We start from the raw sequence: 23,262 nt of genomic DNA, 5'->3' as shown, positions 1-23,262 counted from the left end.
ATATCCCTTATGCGATTGCCTGTAGGCTGAATAAAGCCCTCTCCTAACTCCTAGCCATCCCTCTACTAACTACTAGTAGTGTAACTTTGGGTCAGTCATCTCTCTGGCCCTTGGTTCATTCATCTGTGAAGAGGAGGTAATATTAGCAATTACCTTACAGAGGGCTAAGTTTGAAATAAAGCACTTTGAACAAACACTGGCATTCAAATTTAATAATGCTTTCAATCCTATGTATTCAGCCTACTCAGAAGCTGAGAACTTTCTTTTTTATTTTATTATTTTATTTTAGACAGTCTGTAGAGAACTGTAAACCTGACAGGTTGCTCTTACACAATTTGCTTTTAGAGCAGGTCAGTGTATGCAAGAAGAAAATGCACTATCTGATCTATTTTTACTCAGAGGAAGTCTGTGAGAAAGATGTCACAGATCTTTCCTCTGCCAAGAGGGAAATTAGGACCAATAAATAGCTGAGCAGCAAGTTAGAATACTGAAGAGACTTCTCAGGAAAAGACTACATTTACATCATAGTTTGAATGTGTGATCACCTCATGCACACACACTTGCACGCGTACACAACAAAGGCAACTTAGAGACTCCAGCTCTCAGAAAGATGGCTGATGGAAGTCATATTATTAAGATAGCTTTAGGGATAGAGGCTTATAAAGACAGGGTCCTTATTAGAGAGGCTTGGTATGCATGATATAATATCCAAGGGACATGTTTTTCCTAACTTTATATGACCAGAGGATAATTTGCTCAAAGTTTTTGGTCCCCAGTCTCCTTGAGGGCAGCAATCTGTGTCTCCCATTGTAGCTCATTCAGTTAAACATATTTAATTCGAATGCCCTCCCCAAAATAGGGGAAGGTAGTTATTTCTCACCGAATCTGTTCAAAGGCTATTTTCATTTATCAGTTCCAAATGTATGAGCCATCTAATTTTTTTTTTTTTTTTTTTTTGCAGTTTTTGGCTGGGGCTATGTTTGAACCCTCCACCTCCAGCATATGGGGCCAGCGCCCTGCTCCTTTGAGCCACAGATGCCACCCAGCCATCTAATTTTTGAATTTGGGCATTTTTCCACAACTATTAAGAAGTTTCTTATATATTCCTTAAAATTTAACATCTTTCCTGGAATAAATGAAATTAAGGTTCAGGTTTTTCATTTTCATTTTTTTTTTTTTTAGTTTTTAGCCGGGGCTGGGTTTGAACCCTCCACCTCCGGCATATGGGGCCAGCGCCCTACTCCTTTGAGCTACAGGCGCCGTCCTTCATCTTAATTTTTTACATGGCTTTAGAGACAGTTACTGTAAATTTGCTCACTAATTATACCTTCTGTTGCCTCATGTTAAAAACATGTTAATTGTTCCTTTACCTGCTGGAAGTGGTCCATGTAGTGAACAGCAAGAGCCCAACGCCAAGTCCCAGTTGTGATGAAATCTGCTTTAGTAGCCAGAACCACAGTAGATCAGAAAAGTCACTTAAGAGAACCGACAATTCCATAAATGAAATGCAGGGCTCTTTAAAATGTAAATGATATGAAACCCATATTAGATGACCTTGATATGGGTTCTTGTGTTACAGCAAATAGGAAAATAAATGTTCTGGATATACTAACAATATCATTTTATTCAGAAAACAACAAATTGCATTCAATAGATAATTGGTCTTTATTTCTAATGCCATGAGGAATACTTGTTTCAAGTGAGCCTAAAAGCGTGATCTGAGAATGGCATTTTCTCGCCTCCTAGGACTAACCACACTCAACCCTGTTTAGCTTTGGAGATCAGACAGGATCAGGTGTATGGAGAGTGGCCATCAACAGAATGACATTTTCTACAATCCAAAAGTTCTTTGTTTAAAAGAAAAGTAAAACTTGGCAATATTTTATTCTGCCAGCCACTATAATGTGTATTTTCTGAACATTATCTTATGTAATCCTTGCATTCTAAGTCAACATCATCCCTTTAGCCAATAAAGAAAGTAAAGCTCAGAGGGGTGGAGGGTGTAGCCAGAGCACAGCAAGGATCAGACATTTGAGTTTGTTGCAAAATTAAGAAGACCTTAAAGGAACCCATCCACCCACTGAGGGCGTGTGTATGTTTGTGTGTGTGTGTATGAACATGTAATAGAATTAGGCTTTGTTCAGAAACCTCCAGGGAAGATACTTTTAGTATTATTTGTGGTTTCGCAGAGTTAAAAGAAAAGGGTAGGCAGTGGAGGGAGAAGGAAACGCAAAACACTCTGGGTTTTGAGTATTTTGCTTTTGGCAAGTCAATGATGATAAATATTGAGCACCCTGGCAGGGCTGTGGAGAGCTGTGAGATGACGGGAGTCACTGAACTGGAATGGTACACCAAGCTGACAAATGGGATTCTCTCCCAAGTCAGCGCCTGCTTTAACAAGTGGAGGAAAGCAGTATTGCCCCAAGCTCTGCAGATACTGGTGCCGCTGACATCAGTGAAAAACAGTATAGAAAGTGGCAACCCATAGTGTCTGTGGAGAAAGAGATTTGTCTTCTCAAGCACATGCGAAAGACCAGAAAAAAGTAGAAGTTATTGGAATCATCACTGAAAATTAGGGTCATGAATATTTAAAATAAATCAATAATATAGTTATTTCTGTCCTTCTTAAATTAGTGTCATTAAAATTACTTCATAACCAGAATGAGGAAACTTTGAATAACAAAATGAGATTTCTAAGGCAATGCAAAAATTAAGAGAGGTTCTTGGGAACTTCTGGATTTGTTTATCTCTAAGCATTTTGGCTTAATCTGATGTTCGCTGACTCAGGGTGGCAATTTTTTTTTTTTCTCATAGATTACAAAACAAATCTAGTGAACTAATGTGCATTGGCTCTCCAACTAAATTTGAGTGTGGCTGAGTTATACATGTGTAAACCCACACACACAACACTCATGAGTCTAAAATACATTCCTAGAATTAGACATTCTTGGCCACGCAAGTTGTATACTTTTTATGAACTTGTAAGAGTTTACCAGTTTATACCTCATAGATGTGTGTGTGTGAGCATGTGTGTGTTATGTGTGTGGTATATTCCTATTTCCCAATAATATCTTGAAGAACTAATCTTACTTGTAAAACAATGTGCAGATTTCATAGGCAAACATACAATGTGCAGATTTCATAGGCAAACATGAAACACTATTATTTCACTTAGAATTCAATTTCACTGAAATTGAATAAATGATGTATTAGCAAATTGTTTTTATATTTTCAGTAATATAGGATTAGTTACTTATGCTGATTTTTATATCAGCATTTCACTTTTGTCTAGTTAACTGGAAAATAATGTATAATATTGTTGAATAATAATGTTAATTTTTAGTTGCAGGCAGTTTTCATAGGCATCGTTTACTTTTGAGTTAATTTATGGTTTTTGTGGTAAACTGAAGGCTTTTGTAGATAGCTCTATCAATTTTGAAATTATTTTTCCCTTTATATGTAACTGTAAAAAAGATCTGTGAGGATTTTTATTGGAATCTCATTGAGTCTATAGATTATTTTGGAAAGATTGCTGTCCTAACAATGTTGAGTCTTCCAAGCTCTGAACATGGTACAATTCATGACCAATTTCAATCCCCTTTAATTTCCCTTTGCTGTATTTTATAGATTTCAGGGCTCAAGTCTTAAATGTCTTTTGTTAAATTTAGTTTTAAAATATTTCAAAGTTCACTCAATTTTTCATATTCATTAAAAATTGAACAATTTTTAACTCCCATTCTCTAATTGTTGCCGGTATAGAAAATACAATTCGTTTTTTATGTTGATCTTGTTTGTACCTTACAACTTGGCTAAATAAAATGTATTTACTGGTTCAAGCATCATTTGTATAGATTCCTTTGCCCATTCTCCATGTTATCCTATTTTCTTCAAACACAGTTTTATTTCTTTCTTTAAAATGTGTTTTGTTTATCACTCTTATTGTACTGAACAAAATAGGATTTTAAGCATGTTTGTGAAAAGAAGCTGTGGGATCAGACATTCTTTCCTTTTTCCTGTTATGAAAAGAAAGTAGTGAGCCGTTCACCACCATCATGTAGGTTTTCATAAATCCCCTGGATCAGGTTGAAGAAGTTTGTTTTTTTTTTTTTTTTATTCTCAGTCATTGCTGAGAATTTTTATCAGCATATGGTGTTGAATTTTGTTGAATACTTCTTATGCATCTCTTGCAAACAGCATACAGTCTCTCTAACTCCTTTATATTGCTAATATCATGCATTGTGTGTATTGGTTTTCAGATGTTAAACCAACCTAGCATTTCTGAATAAACTTCACTTGGTCATGATGTATTGTCCTTTTTAGTATACTGTTAGATTTGGTTTTTTAATATTTTGTTAAGGATTTTGCAAATAGAGTGTATTTACGAGGGATATTGGCATATAGTTCTGTTTTCTTGACATGTCTTTTTTCTGGTTTAGAATGGAGATAACACTGGCCTTATTTAAGTTGTGAAAGTCCCTTCTTTATTTTCTCAAAGGATAAAATGGCTATTATTCCAGCAGTGAAGCTTAGAATTTTCTTTTGGGTTAATTGTCCATTACAAATGTAATGCCTTTAGTTAAAAAGCTGCTTAAGTTTTCTATGTCTCCTACTTTCAGCTTTGGTAATCGTAGCCTTTGTAGGAGTTTGTCCATGTTGTGCAGGGAGTCAGCTTACTGGCATAAAGTTTTCAGATATTATTCTTTTCGTGCCTGCAGCATTTATAATCGTAGCCCTCCGTGCATACATGATTTTGATAGTGTCTTTTCTTCCCTCCCTCCCTCTGTCCCTCTTCTTCCTTCTCCCCTTCCCTCCACTCCCCTCCCCTCCTCTTTCCTTTCCCTTCCCTTCCCTTCTCTTCCCTTCCCTTCCCTTCCCTCCCCTCCCTTCTCTTCCCATCACAGGAGCAATGCCTGTGAGAGAATAGGGACAGGGCCAGGTAGAGCTATCTGATTGTGATGTAGCTCTGACCCTGAGAGAAGGAGAAAGGGAAGGAAAGTTGGAGAAAGAGTTACATACTACGACACAGTCCCAGGAAGGTTGGCTAGTTTGTCAAGGCTGTCAGGGAATCATTGATCAAAAATAAGCTGTCAGGAGAGTCCCATGTCTCCCCCCACATACCCAGCCTTAGTGCTTAGTTATTAGGTGCAACCTGTGGGAACTGGGGCTTCCTTGGTGTATTTATGACAATTCAAGATTCATGAGGCACTTTGTTGTGGCTCCCACATGCTTTCCTGTGCATTCTTAATGTCCTGGGTTCTCAGTGTCTTCCTGACTAATTCAGCTCACAAAGATGACCAGTTAATACTTATTGATTGAATGAATCCTCTGAATTCCTTAGTAGTTAACAGTTTCTGGCTTACACTTGGCATTGGCTGTATATAGAATTGCCTTATATTTTAGTGCTTTTTTTTATGTTTATATATCCATATTGTTTAAAGTCCTGCTTCTTCAAGATATCTTTAAATGTCCTCAAAAACTTTATTAATTTATTAATTGGCAGTCCTCCTAGGCATGCCAAAAGGGAAAAAAAAAATGAGATTATAGTAACTCCTAACAATAATTTGCTTAAAAATAAACAGCTGAAAGCTATAAGGGCATGACATATGGAAAATGTCATGTATATATTTAACAACAAATATTTATTAAGGATCTATTGTGTGCTGGGCCCTTGCTTACATACCTGCAATTCCTAGCTCTCTGGGAGGCTAAAATGGGAAGATTCTTTGAGCTCAGGAGTTCAAGACCAGCTTGAGCAAAAGTGAGACCCCATCTCTCTCTCTTGTAAGAAAAGAAAATTTAGCCTGTATTGAGGTGGGCACCTGTAGTCTCAGATACTCCGGAACAGGAGGATCACTTGAATCCAGAGATTTGAGGTTGCCGTGAGCTAGGCTGAGGCCACAGCACTCTAGCCTAGGCAACAGAGTGATACTGTCTCAAAAAAAGAAAAGAAAGGACATTTAGGCCTACTCTCATTTAGCTGATAGGTTTTTGAAACACACACACAATAAGGATGTAAGCACACAAATAAATAGGTAGAACAGCTAAGGTTGGGAACGTACTAAATGCTAGTCCACTGAAGTTTCACTTCTCCTACACAGTTGGTTTGAGCGCGTATTAGGAAACAGAAGCATATTCATACAAAGACACGTCTAAGATGTATTATCACAAAGTTCAAAGTTGAAGAATCTATAATATATAATCATCGTATTTTCCCTCCTGGTAGAAATACCAGACCATCTTCCTGGAACACTTCTAGAATTGCGTTTCTTTCACAATGCCTTTGAAAGATAGAGATTATCTACAAGGCTTTAATAGAATTAGATTGATTTATTCATTCATTTACTCAATCTTTTCTTTATGCTCCATTACTTAGTGCTGGAAAACACAAAGATGATGAAGACACCTTCATAGTCCCAAGAGTTTAATCATATGCGTGAATGTCTATAGGTGACAATTTGCCTCTAGTATCTAGTGATTATTTGCAACTTACACTTTTCACTATGTCGACACTTTAACAACTACTTATGTGACGCAGTTGAAGCAGAATTCTGAGTGTGTAAGATATACTTTTCCCAGCCTCAAAAAATTATCTGCATTTTAACAGTAGTTCTAATATAAAATGTTTATAAATCTGGTATGGATATCTTGTACAACTTTACATTGAAATCTGTCGGAAAGCATGCTTTGGCTTTTATACCTGAAAAATAGGTCCAAGTTAATTAAACACAGATTACTTTGGAAAATTAACGCAGCATATGTAAAATAGGTTTTTGTTTTTTTTTCTTTTAGGAAAGTCTTAATAGACACCGATATTTGAATTCTTTATTTCCTAGTGAAAACTCCACTGCCTTTTATGGAATAAATCAGTTTTCTTATTTGTTTCCTGAAGAGTTTAAAGGTACAGTATAATGGTGCCATTATCTCCTGATGTTAATAACTTGTTTGCTTAACTTTGAGGAACTGTTGAGTTATAAATCTAGTCAATTGAGTAATTTATTGAACCAAGTAAGTGTCAAGTATATACCATGTGTTTACCATAAGAAAAATAAATTCATGGTTCTCTGCTAATTAGCCTTAAGAAATAAATATTTATACACATTTCCTTGTGGCTATAAAGACAATTATCTTGTCCCTTCTGCCAGTTTTCTGTACTATTTCCATTCAGGATACTTATGGTTCCCTGGGTTATGATAGAACAAATGATGTCAGTTATGCTGATTTTTATTATTGGCCTAGTTCTGTCAAACAAGTTATCGTATGTATCAGCTCCAGCCTTATTGTAGGAATGCTGCTCTTCGTAGCTTTCAGCTGAATGCAGTTCATGTTATAGAAAATCACCTATGCACACTCACAAAAAAAAAAAAAGCCTAAAATGACAAGTTTATTGGAAAGCTACTTTTTAGTTTGAAAATTTCCTCCAGAAAGAATCAATATAATATTGGTTGTCTTTTTGTTTGCTGTTTTTACTCAGCCATCTATTTAAGAAGCAAACCTTCCAAGTTTCCCAGATACCCGGCAGAATTGCAAATGCCCATCCCCAATGTGTCTTTGCCATTAAGATTTGACTGGAGGGACAAGCATGTCGTAACCCAAGTGAGAAACCAGCAGACGGTAAGTTTTGGATCATTTTTTTTTTTCTAATTATTTAAGCATTGGAAGGCATCTTTGAAGTCAGGTTCAATTAATCTTGTAGTAGAGCCCATCATTTCTCTAAGAAAATAACACCTCAAACATCCAAAATTTATGATGAAAGGAGCATCTCAGGAGGAGTGAGAAGCAGCGGTCAGAGCCCGGACTTCTATTCCTGAAGATAAACCTTCCTTGCTGTGTTCCCTCACTGAGTTCCCTGGCTGCCACCCTTTCCGGCACATGACCCAGGCAGTCTTTCCAGTGGCTGTATCCCAGACACCATGCCTTCTGTAGAATAGCAGGTGGATAGCAGGTGGAAGGCTGGAGAGGATAAATATGACTGCTGGAGCTTAAGTACTTTAGAAGGAAAACAACAGTGAAGTGAAATGGAAATGGATACATTTACCCACAGTGCGTCCAGGTCTCCTGGGTTCTCAGGCCTCATCCAGTCACCTTCATCAGAAAGCCCCACCCCATGCCCACAGGATCACTCTTCCACTCCCTGGTGCTTACAAGTGTAATCAGTAGTTGAGCTACAGTGTGACATACACATTTCTAAAAATCACCATCTGTGCAAAATTGTGCAATAAAATGACAGAGATTGTGGGAGAGATGAGATTAGGTCACAACACTTCAGAATTTAATTGATGAAGTCTTTTTTAAAATGACTGAAAAATGATAAACCTGGTAGTGCAGTTTGACACTTGATAGATGATATAGGAATATATAGGCACTGCAGTAAACATAACAGTTGATTTTGAAGAGGACCCAAGTGGGTGTTGGAAGGACTGCAGCTGTGAGTTATTCTGAAGTGGTGGAAAGAGGGCCTGGAGTCAGAAGGAAAGTGGGAGCATCAGATGTCACTTATAATGTGCGTAGTGAACCTACCTGGCTGGTAGATGTTTGAGGAGTATATGTGCTTTGCTGGCATTCCTAGCCCTCTGCATCCCACTGCTGGCAAGGAATGCCAGCCAGCTAGGGAAAGGGAGGCGCCTCAACACAGGCAGATAATCTCTGTTTGTCTGCAGTTCTATGCAGTGAAAAATCTCAGCAGGTCATTCAGCCTCCACTGCACAGGAATTGTTTGGACCTAACGCTTTCTCAGAGAATGCCTAGTTAGAACGATCTTTTAAACTTCTCAGATTCTTCATTATTGGGCATCATTAAATTTTACCACCAAATTATTTGCTTTATTATTGGATTCATAACATTACATGTGATCCTAAACATAAATCCAGTCCCTCCCCAATTGTCTACAGTGTAGATAGGAACTTTTAATTAGGCATCTTTCATTACAGGAATAGACTAGAGAGAGGGATTTTGTTGTTGTTGTTGTTGTTGTTGTTTGTTTTTTAGCAGGAACTTCCCTCATGGCTTGAATAAAGCTAGCTAAAGATACAGTGTCAGCACCCTATATTCACCTTTGTCAAGGTTTGGAGACTCCAGACGGCCACCTAGTAAATATTTTACTGTGCCGTATGCACTAGAGGTATAGACCTAAAAATCCTCCTCTGTTCTCTGCCTTTTCTGTGAATCCTTCTTCCTTTTACATGGTCCCTAATTCCATTCCCTTTGTCTACTCCATTTCTTTCAGGACCAGCCCTTCTATCCTTTGCTCTAGCTTATCAAATAAAAGCAAGTTAATAGTTCCCAAAGTAGCAGGATTGGCAGGCAGTGTTCGAGGAATGATTAATGTGAGTTGGTATCATCAGGGCATTTCATGAGCATCCACAGTGTGCGTACTGAATAGGTACCTGCTGGCATCTTGATAACCCCAAAAGTAACTCCTTCAGCTCCTGTTTTCCTCAAATGATGAGTACAGCACACATCCTCTCCCCAATGACTTCCACCCTTTGGATGGAGATGGTACAGGACCATGGAAGCACGGTGTCCAGAGAGAAGCAAGGGGGACTGAGAGTCACACACCCCAGTAGAGAAGCCACTTACAAAGAGAAGTTACGTGCTCAATGAACTGACTAGTGTTTTATAATATCATCAGGCCCAGCGCAGTGGCTCTGCCTATAGTCTGAGCACTTTGGGAGACAGAGAGGGGAGGATTGCTTGAGCCCAAGAGTTTGAGATTATAGTGAGCAATGATGACACCACTGTGCTCCAGCCTGAGTGACAAAGTGTGACCCTGTCTCAAAAAAAAAAAAAAAACTGTCAGAGACTCCCAGTGTTTTCTCAGTCTCTAAAAGTTCACTTTGATTTTGCATTTTCTAGTTTGCAAATAGTAACATTACTAATTTAACATTAATAATTGAATGTTGATGCTCACAAGAGACTTTGGGGTTTTCTTTCTTTTTTTTTTCTTTCATCAGTTTGAAAATCTAGAAAGTAAGCATCTATATTTTGTATTTTCACGACCCTTTATTTGATGACTCATTATATTTGGAGATATTAGCAAATTGATTTAGGCACTATTTGGTAGTAACTACCACCCCCTTTTCTGTTTGTGAACAGTGTGGAGGATGCTGGGCCTTCAGTGTGGTCGGTGCAGTAGAGTCTGCATGTGCAATAAAAGGAGAGCCCCTGGAAGACCTAAGCGTGCAGCAAGTCATTGACTGTTCCTATAATAATTACGGCTGCAATGGAGGCTCTACCGTCAATGCTTTGAACTGGCTAAACAAGGTGACTAGTCGCCCAGCTTTTTAAATACTTAATTTCCTCATTTGCTTGTTTACTGTGTGTTCAGAATTCAAAACTTTCACATATTAAATAATTCAAATTCAGGAATTGAGGTGACGAAAGCTTGAATTAATTAGAAGATTTAAAAATCAATTGCTACCAGGCAAATCCATCATCAAGAAATCAAAGGGTGAAAATCCTATCTGAGATTTGTCTTCAGAAAAACATGTATCTTTACTTCTTAACATTTCTTAATCATTGGATTTTTTTATTGCAGATACATATCACATAATGCCCCAGAAAGATGAGAGTGTATGATTGTTTTCTTAGAATTTCTGAATATTGAGGCCAGAATGGATGTTAGCGATCATGTAATGTGGTAGCTTTTTATATAGATGAGGAAAGGAGACCTGAGAGGTGAGACAGTGTTGGCAAGTCAGTAGCTGAGCCAGAACTGCACCTTCCGTCCCCTGCCTCCCACAGCAGGGCTTCTCTCAGCCGGCCAATGCCCCTCAGTGCTTTTAGGACTGTCTCTAACATTGTCCCAGATACAACAGCAATGCATGAAATCTGCCAGTGAGGGCGCTATTTAGTTTTGTAGAAAGTTATCAAATGGGGGTTGTGGGGGTCCTCTACTGGGATGGAGAGCCCACCACTTCTAATCTGAAGATTATTCTTGGTTAAGCACCAGGGGTGGCAAGAAAAGCTTCATCTTTCTCTGTAGTACCCCTTTTAATTAAAGGATTTGTTACGGTAAATTTGCATTCAGGAAAAAGGGCGCAGTTAAGGACCAGGAAGGCCACAAGTTTCCTTACAGGGGTGGGGTCCCTAACCCCTGATGTCATAAAGAGAAGTGATAGAGAGCAGTGCTGACCATAAACACTGGAAAGTCTCAGAAACTTGTTAACACAAAGGCAGAACCCCTGGAAGGAACATGTGCTGCTCTGTTGTACCTGCAGGAGAAAGATGACCAGACTTTATTATCAGATAGATGAAGGTTCAAGGAAAAGAAGGTTATACAAACACAGAAGTAAAAAAGAAAGAAAGATATTGATGCTAAATGTTTAGGATGTCAAAGACAAGCACCTAAAGATTTAGTTTACAATAAAACCCAGAGTATGGCCACTATGGAGGCATAGTGAAATTGAACCTATTTTGATGCATTGAAGTTGGTTCTGTTTGATTGTTCTGTTTATCTTGGATAAATGTTTTCTTTCAGATGCAAGTAAAACTTGTGAAAGATTCAGAATATCCTTTTAAAGCACAAAATGGCCTTTGCCATTACTTTTCTGGCTCACATTCTGGAATTTCAATCAAAGATTATTCTGAATATGATTTTAAGTAAGTATTTTATTCCATTTTTTTTCCTATGTGTTTTTAAGCTGTGATCTATTAAGTATTAGGAGTTAATAACTTGATTGAAGGCATCACTGTGTACTCTTAATTGTTTAAAAACTTGTTACTAAGGAGATTAATTGGTAATTGCAATGGAGTGTTATAAAGTTTTTCTTAATCTACTTATCTTTCTGTATGTCATTATAGTAGTAACAACAAATTTAAATCCAGTTGATGATATGTTTTATATTTACCCCCTTTTTTTAACCAAATTTATGTGTTATAATACCACTTGGATATTTCATTATTAATGTTGAGTCAATTGAAAATTGTTTCGTATAACTTTCCTGCTAATATCAAGCAACCTTCCTACCAAGAAACATTTTTTTCAACAACGTCTGTGTTCCTCACATTTTTCAAGTTATCAGCCATAAGAAAAAGGTATATCAAAACTTTCAAATTAAGTGAAAGAGAGAAGAATATACTACTGCAGATAAATTTTGTAGTACACATTATAGGCACAGTGAGAGTTCAGGGATAGAAAAATACAGGCTGAGGAAAAGAATCTTGTTGTCACTGAAAGACAGGATAACTTTGGCTAAGTTCAGGGGAAACATTCATTAAAAGTGCTTTAAAAACAGAGTAGAAACACATTATAAACAGAAGCATTATGTTCCATTGATATAGTGAAAATAAGTGTTCAGGGATGAAAAAAACAGAAAAACTTAACAAACTCTTGGCTTCGTTTAATATGTATACATATAAACTTGAGTTGGGCAAGATGGCAGAACAGAAGGATCATTCAATTGAGCTTTCCTAGTCCTGGGGAAAAAGAGAGAATTCAGCCATACCTGACATGGAGACCTTCCCTGGAGTCATGGCTTAGGGAGCACAGCAAGAAGGTGGTGAGATGGATACAGCATGTAATCCGGAGCGGTGGAAATCTGATGTTTTAGGGAAATGATTGCAACCTGCTGTGATCAATTGCCCCCCTACCCCCACTGTGGAAGTCCAGAACAGGATAAAGCCCTTCCAGCGTTTTCAGTATTGGGGGAAGTTGCATGTTGAGCAGAAAGCTTGGAAGAGCGGGCAGACTCAAACATTATACAGCAACCAGGTTTGAACATTGGTTGGAGTGGATTTGTCATCAGTTTGGTGGTTGGCAAGGCAGCCATATTGAGAAGGTCTCGAGGGCCAGGGATCTGCCATTTGGGGAAGGTTGTGAGAAGGTTTTAGCAGTGGTCTAAAGTATGGCCATCTTAACTCCATCTGCTAGGATCAGAACTCCACTCTTGGGACAGGCTGAGGGACCTCCCACCCCATGGGAACTGTTGTCAGGGTGCACTGTGAGACCCTCCCCTGAAGCATTCTGGAGAGCTTTTAAGATCCCAACCTCGGCTCGGCACCTGTGGCTCAAGCGGCTAAGGCGCCAGCCACATACACCTAAGGTGGCGGGTTCGAATCCCCAGCCCGGGCAGGCCAAACAACAATGATGGCTGCAACCAAAAAATGGCCAGGCGTTGTGGCGGGCGCCTGTAGTCCCAGCTGCTTGGGAGGCTGAGGCAGGAGACTCGCTTGAGCCCAGGAGTTGGAGGTTGCTGTGAGTGTGATGCCATGGCACCCTACCCAGGGGGATAGCTTGAGGCTCCGTCTCAAAAAAAAAAAAAAAAAAAATCCCAACCTCATGAGGCTGAATGCTAAGTAAACAATCAGGTGGTCACTGAAGGCAATTAAGTAAGGAATAAGTACCATAGAGGTTGATGGTTATGTTCTCAATGTCCTAACGAAACCAAAGTGCTACCTAGTGTCCTGGTGACATATTGCAAAATATATATTCTTATTAAAGTTGGTCTCTTCTGCTATATATATATTATTTTTTTTAGTATTTTTTTATTTGTATTTGTATTTTTTTTTAGCTTTCTTTATTCTTTTTTTTTTTCTTTTCTATATTGCTGAAGTTGTTGTAGTTTTTGGCTGTTTGAGATTTTTTTGTTTTGTTGTGTTTTGTTGTTGCTAATTTGTATGGTTGATTCTGTTCTTAACTTCCATTTTTACTTTCATCAAGAGTAAGGACTCCTGTATTTTTGGTCATGAGAAATAGTTTGGCTGTGCTCAGGCTGGTCCAGAGCTCCTGATTTCAAAGAACCCTCCCAGCCCAGCCTCTCAAAATCCTTGAATTACAGGCATGGATTTTGAAAATCGATACTGATCTTCTATCAGTATCATTCTCTCTTCTTGTTATCATTCTCTCTTGTTATCCAACTCTTTTCTTTCATCCTCCTTCCTCTTTTTTCCTTTTCTTTTTCTCTTTCCTTCTTTTTTCTTCTTTTCCTCTGGATTCTCTCTGCTTGCTCTTTGCCCTTCTCTTCCTTTTGACTTAATTCTGTGGGAAGGTAATTTGAAGCAAAGGAGGAAGCAAGAAGGAAAAAGGACAAGGAAGTGAACAAGTAGAAAGACCACATGAGGAGAAACCAACATAAAAAATTGGGCAACTTGAAAAACCAAAACAGAGCAACTCCCCAAAGGGACCATGGGACAGCTACTGCAGAAGACTCCACCTATAAGTAATTAATGATTTCCAAGAAAAGGAATTTAAAATATGGATGATAAAGACAATAAAAGGAATGGATGAGAAAATAGAAAGACAGAATCAAAAGTCAAACAAAAGATATGTAGAATATAGAAAGAATATGGCAGACCTTAGGGAAATGAAGGCAAGAATGTAAAAAAGAGACCAACTTTACATTCAGGGAATGTAAAAATGTACTGGAAAGTATCAAAAATAGGTTAGACCACAGAGAACAGAGAATTTCAGAACTAGAGAATAAAGTGTTCTAGTTAACCCAGGAAGTAAAAGAAGAAGAAAAGACGAGAGTAAAAGCAGAAAGCTACAAAACTCTGTGAAGCATTCAAAGATATGACTAATAGGGATCCCTGAAAAGGAGAGAAGATTGTCCCAAAGGAATGGTAGGCCTATTGGAGATTATCGTAAATAAAAACTTCCCACATTTTACTAAAGACCCTGACACACTCCTTTCAGATGGATATTGAACCCCAGGAAATCTCAACTCAAAACAGAACTTCTTCAAGACACATTGTAATGAACCTGTCCAAAGTCAAGATGAAAGGAAAAATTCTTTAAGCAACAAGAAGTAAGAGCCAAATGACCTACAGAGGGGATGACAGCAGACTTTTCAACTGAAACTTTCCATCCACCTTCAACATTCTTAAACAAAATAATGTTTAGCCCAGAATTCTGTATCCAGCTAACCTAAGCTTCAAAATTGGTGGAGAAATCAAATCTTTTGCAGATATACAAGCACTGAGGAAATTTGCCACAACAAGACCAGCTCTATAGGAAATACTTAGACCTATTCTCAATACTGACCATCATTATGGACTGCCAGCAAACTAAACACCCAGAAGCTAAAGGTCAAATCTTAGCTTCCACAGTGGCACAAACAATAAAACTACATAATGGAATTTCACAAAATAAGATGACTAGAACTGCAGTTCTCTCAATAAATGTCAGTGGATTGAATTTACCACTGAAGAGACACGGGCTGGCTGATTCGATGAAAACTCACAAGCCATCCATATGCTATCTCTAGGAAACACACATGGCTTTGAAGGACAAATCAAGACTCAGGGTTAAAGGATGAAAGCAAATGGAAATCAGAAGAAAGGAAGGGTTGAGATCTTATTTTCAGATTTAAGAGTATTTAAAGTAATAAAAGTTAAGAAAGACAAAGATGGACACTTTGTACTGGTAGAAAGAAAAATACAATAAGAAGACATTTCAATTTTAAATATTTATGCACCCAACTTAAATGCTCCCAGATATATGAAATAGACCTTGATATGTCTGAGCAATATCACATTCTGTAACACCATAATAGCCAGGCACTTTAACCCACTTCTGTCAGAACTGAGTAGATCCTCTAAACAGAAATTAAAGATACAAGGAACTTAAATTTGACCCTAGAACCAATTGGATTAATAGATATATACATATATATATATATATGCTGTGTTCTGTATATATTATATTATGTTAGTATAGTATGTTCTGTATATATTATATATTATGTTAGTATGGTATTATATAAGATTATATATAATGTATATAAAATAAATATAATATTATATATGTGATGGGAATTTTGTAGCTTTTTTGAACAGAGAAAATAGAGGAACTGAACTAAATTTGGATAAGGTAATAATGCCTGTTACTTACTGATAATGAATATAAAACAATCCCTTGATCCAGATGGTATTTATCCATGGGAACTGAAGGAAACCAAGGGTGAAATTGCATCCTTGAACAAACTGTAACCCTTTTAAATGAGCATAATTATGCCATTGGACTGTCAGATTATGAGCACAGCAACAAAGGGCCTTGGGGCGACCCTAGGAACTGTACACCAGATAGCCTTAGTTCCACAGCTGGCAGGCTGTGGGTTTGTAAGAAAATGTTCAGGGTCACTGAGCACATTGGTTAACAGCTCCTTTGGGGGTGTGGGTAATGTGCTTTCTAAAATGAGGAAGTGTGTCTGTATAAGCCATCAGTTTCTTGAGAGTACAATGGAAGAATGTACATGAGAAGAAATTCGATTTTCAAAGTATCAGTAAAGGGAATTCAGGGAATCCCTTGTTATGACAGGAAATTGAAAAACAATTAGGAAAAAGCAAAAAAAAAAAGGCATTAGTTCGAATTAGGAGAGGGAGCTGATTATATTAGACTACAAGAATATCTTTTTTTGATTGATTGATTGATTCATTCATTCATTCATTCATTCAAATATTTACTGAATTTCTTTGGGTTCTGAGTATTTGGCAGTGAACAAAACAGATAAAACTCAATGCACATTTTGATAGTATAATAGTTCTATACTTGGCTCATAATGGCCATAAAAATGTTGCAATATATTTTAACTTATTAAAACCTAAGATCTTTCTGAAAGACAAGTGATAATGTCACTTAATTCAGAGGACAATTGGAAAACTTGTCTCCTGGTTATGTCTTAGATTGCCATCCTATTTATTATTTTCCATTATCATTTTTATCTTTTCCTCAGCTCTAGCTCAACATAGGGATGATTACTCAATTGTGTCTTTGATCTGACAATGTTAATTATCCTTTACATTTTAAAAAATATTTCTCCTCCATCTTTCTGCTTCTCTCATTGTGTCTAACTCTGTCTTCGGTGTGACTTATGTATAGTAATGCTTTTGTTTTCTTAAATGGATGGAGACAACTGTGTTCTAGTTAATACAGAGATGATTACATAAACCATGTTTAAATTCTAAAATATTCAAAGAATTTTAACATAATAAAATAGACCTGATATACGCTAACTCCTATGATTAGCAAATTAATTGTTAGATATCTTAGAAATGAGGAAAGGAAAACGTTTTATTGCAAACCTAGAGTATAACTATGTGCTAGATATACTACATAATTGCTATCCTGCAGAATTACATCATATAATTTTATCTTTATTGATTCTTCATGGTAGCTGGCATGACTGCAGTGTCCAGCTGGAATTTGATCCCAGTTGTGGGAAAATTCAAAACTTATCCAAATGTCTTTTAAAAATGCTACAATCTTGCCCATCTCAGGGTAATTTTAATAATACCAATCATTATTATAGCAGGAAAAATTAGAATTATTTGCTTACTGATCTTCAAACTACAGAACTTCATGATAATGGGCAACATAAATAAATATTTTAAAAATGAATATATAGTTTCCATTTCAACAAATTCCATTGTTATGCATTCAAAGTTTTGCTCACGTGTGAACAAAATATTCCCTTGCTAGAAATTAGTCTCCAGCTGGATATTATGAGCGATTATTTACCCTTACAAGCCACCAATCCAACTACGACTTTGCTATAGCAATAAACTACCAAATGCTATCTTAATGGCCTGAACTGTCAGTAACTTGGTTTCAGTGTCAGTCAGCCACAGAGCTGAACTTTGAAATATGTAAATAATGGTTTGATCATATACTTTTTTTTTTTTTGGCAGTTTTTGGCCAGAGTCTGGGTTTGAGCCTACCACATCTGGCATATGCGGCCAGCGCCCTACTCCTTTAAGCCACAGGTGCTGCCCTGATCATATACTTTTAAGATCGATGAAAAACAAATGTATAATGTAAGACTTTATTGGTAGACATCTATGTGTAAAAATAATATTGTGTATTTTTCAGTCTTCACAATCTAGCACCTCGTTCTCCTTATTTCTTAACATTTCTTCCTTTCAGTTACTTTGGGGTAGCCTTTTCCCTTTATTTGACATCACTAATGTAAATTGGCCAGTCTCTTGATTAACACTTTGTGGCAGAGATGACCAGGGATACCCAAATATCCAGTCTTCCACTTGCTACAAGAATCTCTACATTGTAACTGGGTACTTTTCCAGCCAGCTACAAAATTTATTCACCATCTTCCTTTAAGCCAGACTTAGCAATATGACTAAGTTCTGGTAAATGAGATCCATGCAAATATATGCAGAAGTATTATGTGTTACTTCCAGCAATGTTTCTCAACAGAGATGTACACTTCTCCTTTCTGTTTCCTGCTGTTTAAAATACGTCTAAAGTGTCTGGAGCCCCAGCAGCGATTTTGGGACCATGAGCAAACCTCAGGAAGGAAAACTTACAAAGCAGAACAATGATATAGAAAAGTCCTAGGTTCCTGATAGTCCAAAGCCCATACCTGTTCAAGACTCACAATCTCTCAGACTTCTTTTAGCCTCTATTATTTCTGTCTTTTTTAATTGCAATCACACCTACTCATAATGATATTCAAATAGATAATTTTTATTTTTACCTTTTTTTGGTAGTGAGCAGGAAGATGAAATGGCAAAAGCACTTCTTACTTTTGGCCCTTTGGTAGTCATAGTGGATGCAGTAAGCTGGCAAGATTATCTGGGAGGCATCATACAGCATCATTGTTCTAGTGGAGAAGCAAATCATGCAGTTCTCATAACTGGTTTTGATAAAACAGGTAAGTATTAAAAAGATCCAGGTGATTTCTTTCCAACTTGAATTCTGAATGCCAAATGATTCACCATTCTATAGAATGTTGGACTTTGTTTCTGCTGTGTCCAAGTCCTCATAAGACCTTCATAACTTCTCAGTAATCTTACAAATGTAAATATCTAGTAAGGTTCCACCCATCATTTTTTTGATGGATACAGAGTTAAAATGATGATAATTTTGGTTTAAATAATGTGCATTCTCCATCCGGAATATTTATATGATAATTGTTGGAAAAAGAGAAGTGCTTACTGTTTGATCACACATATTTAACAATTCTCTTCCTATTTTTTTCTTTTCTCGATTCCTCAGAAACGTCTATATGTGTTTATTTTTTTCAGTCCTTGTGTTAAGCAAAATGAACTGAAACATACATTTCTACTAACTGGAGTGTGACACTAAGCACAGCTCAGGTTGACCTTATTTAAGCATGACTTTACATGTATAATCTTTCTCTCAAGGCTGCTGTACTTAAGTATACCCAGTTTTAAATAAAGAAACTGATATATTTGTAGGAAATACGAATGCTCAAGGATGGTTTCCACTTTGTTTTGTAGGAAGTACTCCGTATTGGATTGTGCGGAATTCATGGGGAAGTTCATGGGGAGTAGATGGCTATGCCCACGTCAAAATGGGGAGTAATATCTGTGGTGAGTCATGAACTTGTGTTCAGAACTTCAGGCTAAATATCAAGGAATATTCTTTGAATGTATCAAAAATACATACCTATCTAATTTATAGTACTCTTCCAATTTACTCAAATCATTTTTTGTAATAACGATTTTTATCAATACAAGAGTATCTTAAAAAGATACACTAATTAACATATTCATATTTTTAAAATAAGAGATTATATTAAAAATTGTGTAATTATATAAATATATGTATGAAGTAATCATTTACCAAAGTTAACTACTTTAAAAATCAGGTTAACACTCACTTTAGGGTTCTGAACTTCTCTGGTAATAATTTCTTCCTTCTCTCCTTCCTTCCTTCCTTCCTTCCTTCCTCTCCTTCCTTCCTTCCTTCCTTCCTTCCTCTCTTCCTTCTTTTTTTCCTTCCTTCCTTCTTTTCTTCTGCATTCCCAGAGACAAAGCACTCAGCAGTCACTGGGTAGTCTGCAGGCAAGAAATGTCTTTTTGTTCAACATTTATATTTTGTAACTTATTTGTGTATTATAGTACCTGGTCAATGATTATTAAGAATAAGTTTTCTTTATTTCAAAATATATGAAAATCTTAACAATAGTGTTATTTCTACATATTAACAATGTGCTTCTGGTCACCTGCAAAATTCTAGCAAACCATCCACCATAATTGAGAGGCTTAGGCAAACTCTAAACATGGTATTCATTTTTGTTGAATAGCAGTTTTTTAAATTAATCACAGACCTAACTAAACCATTTTTGTCTGTATTCTAAAACCCATATTTAAACTTATAATTCTAATTTTTTTGGTCTAGAAAATCAACTTACTTTTCGAATCAAGCCAAAGCAAACATAAATTGCATTTTATGCCTCATTACACTTTGTTCCAGAACATATACAGTTGTAAATAATTGCAGAAGCTTCCATATTGTGACACTTAAAAACGAGAGTTATAGGAAAATTTGAGATGTGATTTAGTGAATATTGTCCCATCATTCCATAAAGTAGAATCCATGAGAGTTAATAAATTCTCAAGGAAACGATTTTCAAAAACTGTTCATTGAAAAGGGTCAACATGTCAGAAATCTTTTGGCCAGAGCACTAGCAACCCAATCAGACCCCTGCTTTTCAGCATCACTGAGGGTTTGCACAGCTTTGGAACTTGAGATAAATTACTGCTGCCTTTCCCTGAACATCTGCTAGTGAACATAGTTTATCTAACTGTGAACTGTGGTCCCTGGATTTGGGCTGGGGGCTGGCTGTTTTCAAAGCTCTGACAGGAGAGGTGTGTGAACAAATTAAATAAATCAGGTATTTGCTTAGATGAGAATTACCTATCCTTTATTCTTTGCCACAATCTTTCCCTGACACTCAGCTACTGAGGGTGAGTTGAGACAATTTCTTCTCCCTATCAACTTTCACAATTGGAGGCTGTAAGGGCCAGATGGGTTATTAATTACACAGGGATCCAAATTCTTCCTGAAAGTGTTCATTCCCTGTAAGACACATATCTGATGGCAGCCATATTACTCCTATGAGCAATTGTATCAGGCAGTAGTATTCTTTTTTTTTATTAAGTCATTTGTACATAGATCATAAATACATTTATGCTACTATGAGATTCAACATGTTGATTATTTGTACAAATTGAAGTGCTTACATCCTACTAATCAACATAGCCTTCACCTCATTTACTCAATTACAGGATTAAGACATTTGTGTTCTACACCTGATAGATCCAACTTGTACTTGCAATATGCTCCATAGGTGTGGTCCCCCTACTAACCCTCCCTCTATCGACCCACCCCCCTCTTTTCCCCTCTCCCTCCCCTTCCTTCCTTTATCCTAGGCTATAGTTGTGTTTCATTTTTCATATGCAAGTGTGAGTGACTGTAAATTGGTTTCACAGTAGTACTGAGTACATTGGAATTTTTTTTTTCCATTCCTGAGCTACTTTACTAAGAACAGGCAGTAGTATTTTCTAGCCCCAAGAGATTTCAAAGATGTGGTTAATTATAGTGAAGTCCATCTTCAGATAGACGATTAATTGCTTTCATCATGATGTTCAGATCTATGTTCTTGTGTATTAACAAAACATAGCACATTTGTGCTTTATTGAAATTATTCTTGAGTTCAAATCTTAGAGTTTGAATTAAAAAATTATATTTAAAATAATCTTATAAGTTATTTTGCCTCTAAGAAATGTAGATTAGTGCAATATAGGTTTCAGAATCATTCACTTATTTAGTTAGGTAGTTTTTATTATAAACTTTTTTTTTTTGAAATCTTTTTAGTTTCTCATGTGACAAAATTTTTCCAATATCTGCTTTTGATGATGTCCTGTTACACTGACAGGTAGTAATAACTAGTACATTATTTTTCTAATAGATAGCCTTTCTGAACCCAAATCAAAATTAAGTTTTAATTTATTACTTAAAAGGTGTCTAAAGAGGAAATAGACTAGTACTAATAATTTCTCTTTTCTTCCTGTAGGTATTGCGGATTCAGTTTCTGCTGTATTTGTGTGATACATGGGGCAGGTGAAGAGAGAACTACAAAAATGAAGGATTTCATAACACAGTGTAATGTCATACTTCATCATAAGTCTTATTCAACGTCAGGCTTCAGTGACTGCCTACAAACGATGCTAGGGCCTGGGAGTATTGAAACTAAGTTGTAGGATGTTCCGATCGTGTAGAGAGAAAGCGATGTCTAGAGCAAGGACCCACCACCAGCCCCGCAGCCTGCAGGGAAATCTGTGGACCGGTTTCCTACGCAGAGGAGGAAGGTCAGAGTAGGAGATATTTTAGGCCCCTCCCACTTGAAGAGACACTTGTTTGGTTTTGTTTCCTTATTATCTGTTTGCTTGCTTATTTGTTTCTAATGAGATTCTTCAGATGGGATCACAGAGGTGGTAAGAATTTCTTTTCTTTTCCAGGATACAATCGTTAACCTTAGATTACCCCTCTAGGCGTGAAGGGCCAAACTAAAATTAGGTGTGCCTCACACAACGGCAAGAGCAGCCCCTGGATTTGGAACATCAAGCGCTTTACCTCGACAAAGAGTGCTTCGTTAGCCCTGGAGTAGCAAAGTGACCGTGGAGGAGAAAACAAAGGCAAAATCGCTTCTTAGTACAAACAGTTAAATGGATAGAAACCAAATCACCAATATGGCAACTATGTAATCAGAAATCTCCAGTAGCATTCGTGAGAGACATAGTCTTTGGAAATTGTCATTGCTGATAGGAAACCCACACATTTTCGTTCTTCACTCCCCCCCTCCCGTATTAAAGAGGAAAGTATGACGTCACATTTCCACCCACTTCCTCTTCCACCCAGTTTTCCTACTGCTTTGGCTCCCCTGACCAATGAATTAAGTTTCACTTTTACTTTCTAGTTCTGTTTTCTAGCTATTTTCTCGGCTCCCTTTGTCTCTGTGCCTTTACCAACATAAGACTCTCACCTCCAGCTTTCTCCGGTGATTTGTGAGCTCCACTTTTTTCAAAGTTCAGTCTCTTAACCTGGGCAGAATGCCAAAGTGTGAGCTCCCTAGCCTCTGTAGCCCCGTTTTCTCCTTGGATTTTTGGGTCTCCAGTCCTGACTGCTTCTGGTTCACCTGTTCTCGCTTTCACTTGGCTGTCAGTCATGGTGCCTGTGTCTCTTGCGTCATTAATTGCGTGGGTGATTTCAGGTGCTAGGACACAAGTGCAGTTTTGATAAACTTGCATCCTTAGCGGAAATCAGTCATCCTGGACACAAAGAAGGGACACTTTGTTCTCTTCGTATCCTGCATTCCAGGAACATAGCCACTTATTCCATTGTCCTGGAATGACCTTACAAAGAACAAAGGTACAGCATATTAAGTAAGTTAATACAGGAACTTCATTTCAAGGACTACATGTATCAACATTACTTCTCTAAAGTTCTTCATTATTTCCCGACATAAAATATCTGAACAAAAATAAAACTTAGGCTGCAGA

The 23,262-nt window shown here is 37.2% G+C and overlaps 1 protein-coding gene and 1 long non-coding RNA gene across 4 annotated transcripts in view; one reads left to right on the top strand and one right to left on the bottom strand.

Moving 5' to 3' along the window:
• CTSO (cathepsin O) overlaps positions 1–22,749 on the top strand; it is a 26,454-nt gene extending 3,705 nt beyond the window's left edge. Inside the window, exons 2-9 of one of the 2 annotated variants that reach the window (XR_002771310.1) lie at positions 6,790–6,898; positions 7,472–7,611; positions 10,093–10,260; positions 11,477–11,598; positions 18,442–18,605; positions 19,195–19,287; positions 21,777–21,865; positions 22,222–22,749. Coding sequence is in view for 1 of the 2 variants with exons in the window: in XM_003803009.3 (XP_003803057.1) it covers positions 6,790–6,898; positions 7,472–7,611; positions 10,093–10,260; positions 11,477–11,598; positions 18,442–18,605; positions 19,195–19,287; positions 21,777–21,811 (831 nt within the window). In the remaining variant the exon portion in view is untranslated. Of the gene's footprint in view, positions 1–6,789; positions 6,899–7,471; positions 7,612–10,092; positions 10,261–11,476; positions 11,599–18,441; positions 18,606–19,194; positions 19,288–21,776 lie in introns of both variants that reach the window. The other variant, XM_003803009.3, reaches the window with a different exon arrangement.
• On the bottom strand, positions 7,929–22,798 carry LOC111722530. Of its 2 annotated transcripts, none has more exons than XR_002771312.1 (3): positions 22,746–22,798; positions 18,429–18,554; positions 7,929–7,950 (listed from the first exon to the last, which is right to left on the bottom strand). It is a non-coding gene; the product is annotated as an uncharacterized LOC111722530 (long non-coding RNA). The 2 variants fall into 2 exon arrangements; XR_002771311.1 differs by lacking the exon at positions 7,929–7,950 and adding an exon at positions 11,159–11,210.
• Positions 22,799–23,262: the final 464 nt, after the last annotated feature.

The sequence above is a fragment of the Otolemur garnettii genome, unplaced genomic scaffold, assembly GCF_000181295.1.
Source record: "Otolemur garnettii isolate 467f Iridium unplaced genomic scaffold, OtoGar3 scaffold00274, whole genome shotgun sequence".
In the NCBI taxonomy this organism is placed as follows: domain Eukaryota; kingdom Metazoa; phylum Chordata; class Mammalia; order Primates; family Galagidae; genus Otolemur; species Otolemur garnettii.
This window is presented reverse-complemented; position numbering and strand designations above follow the sequence as displayed.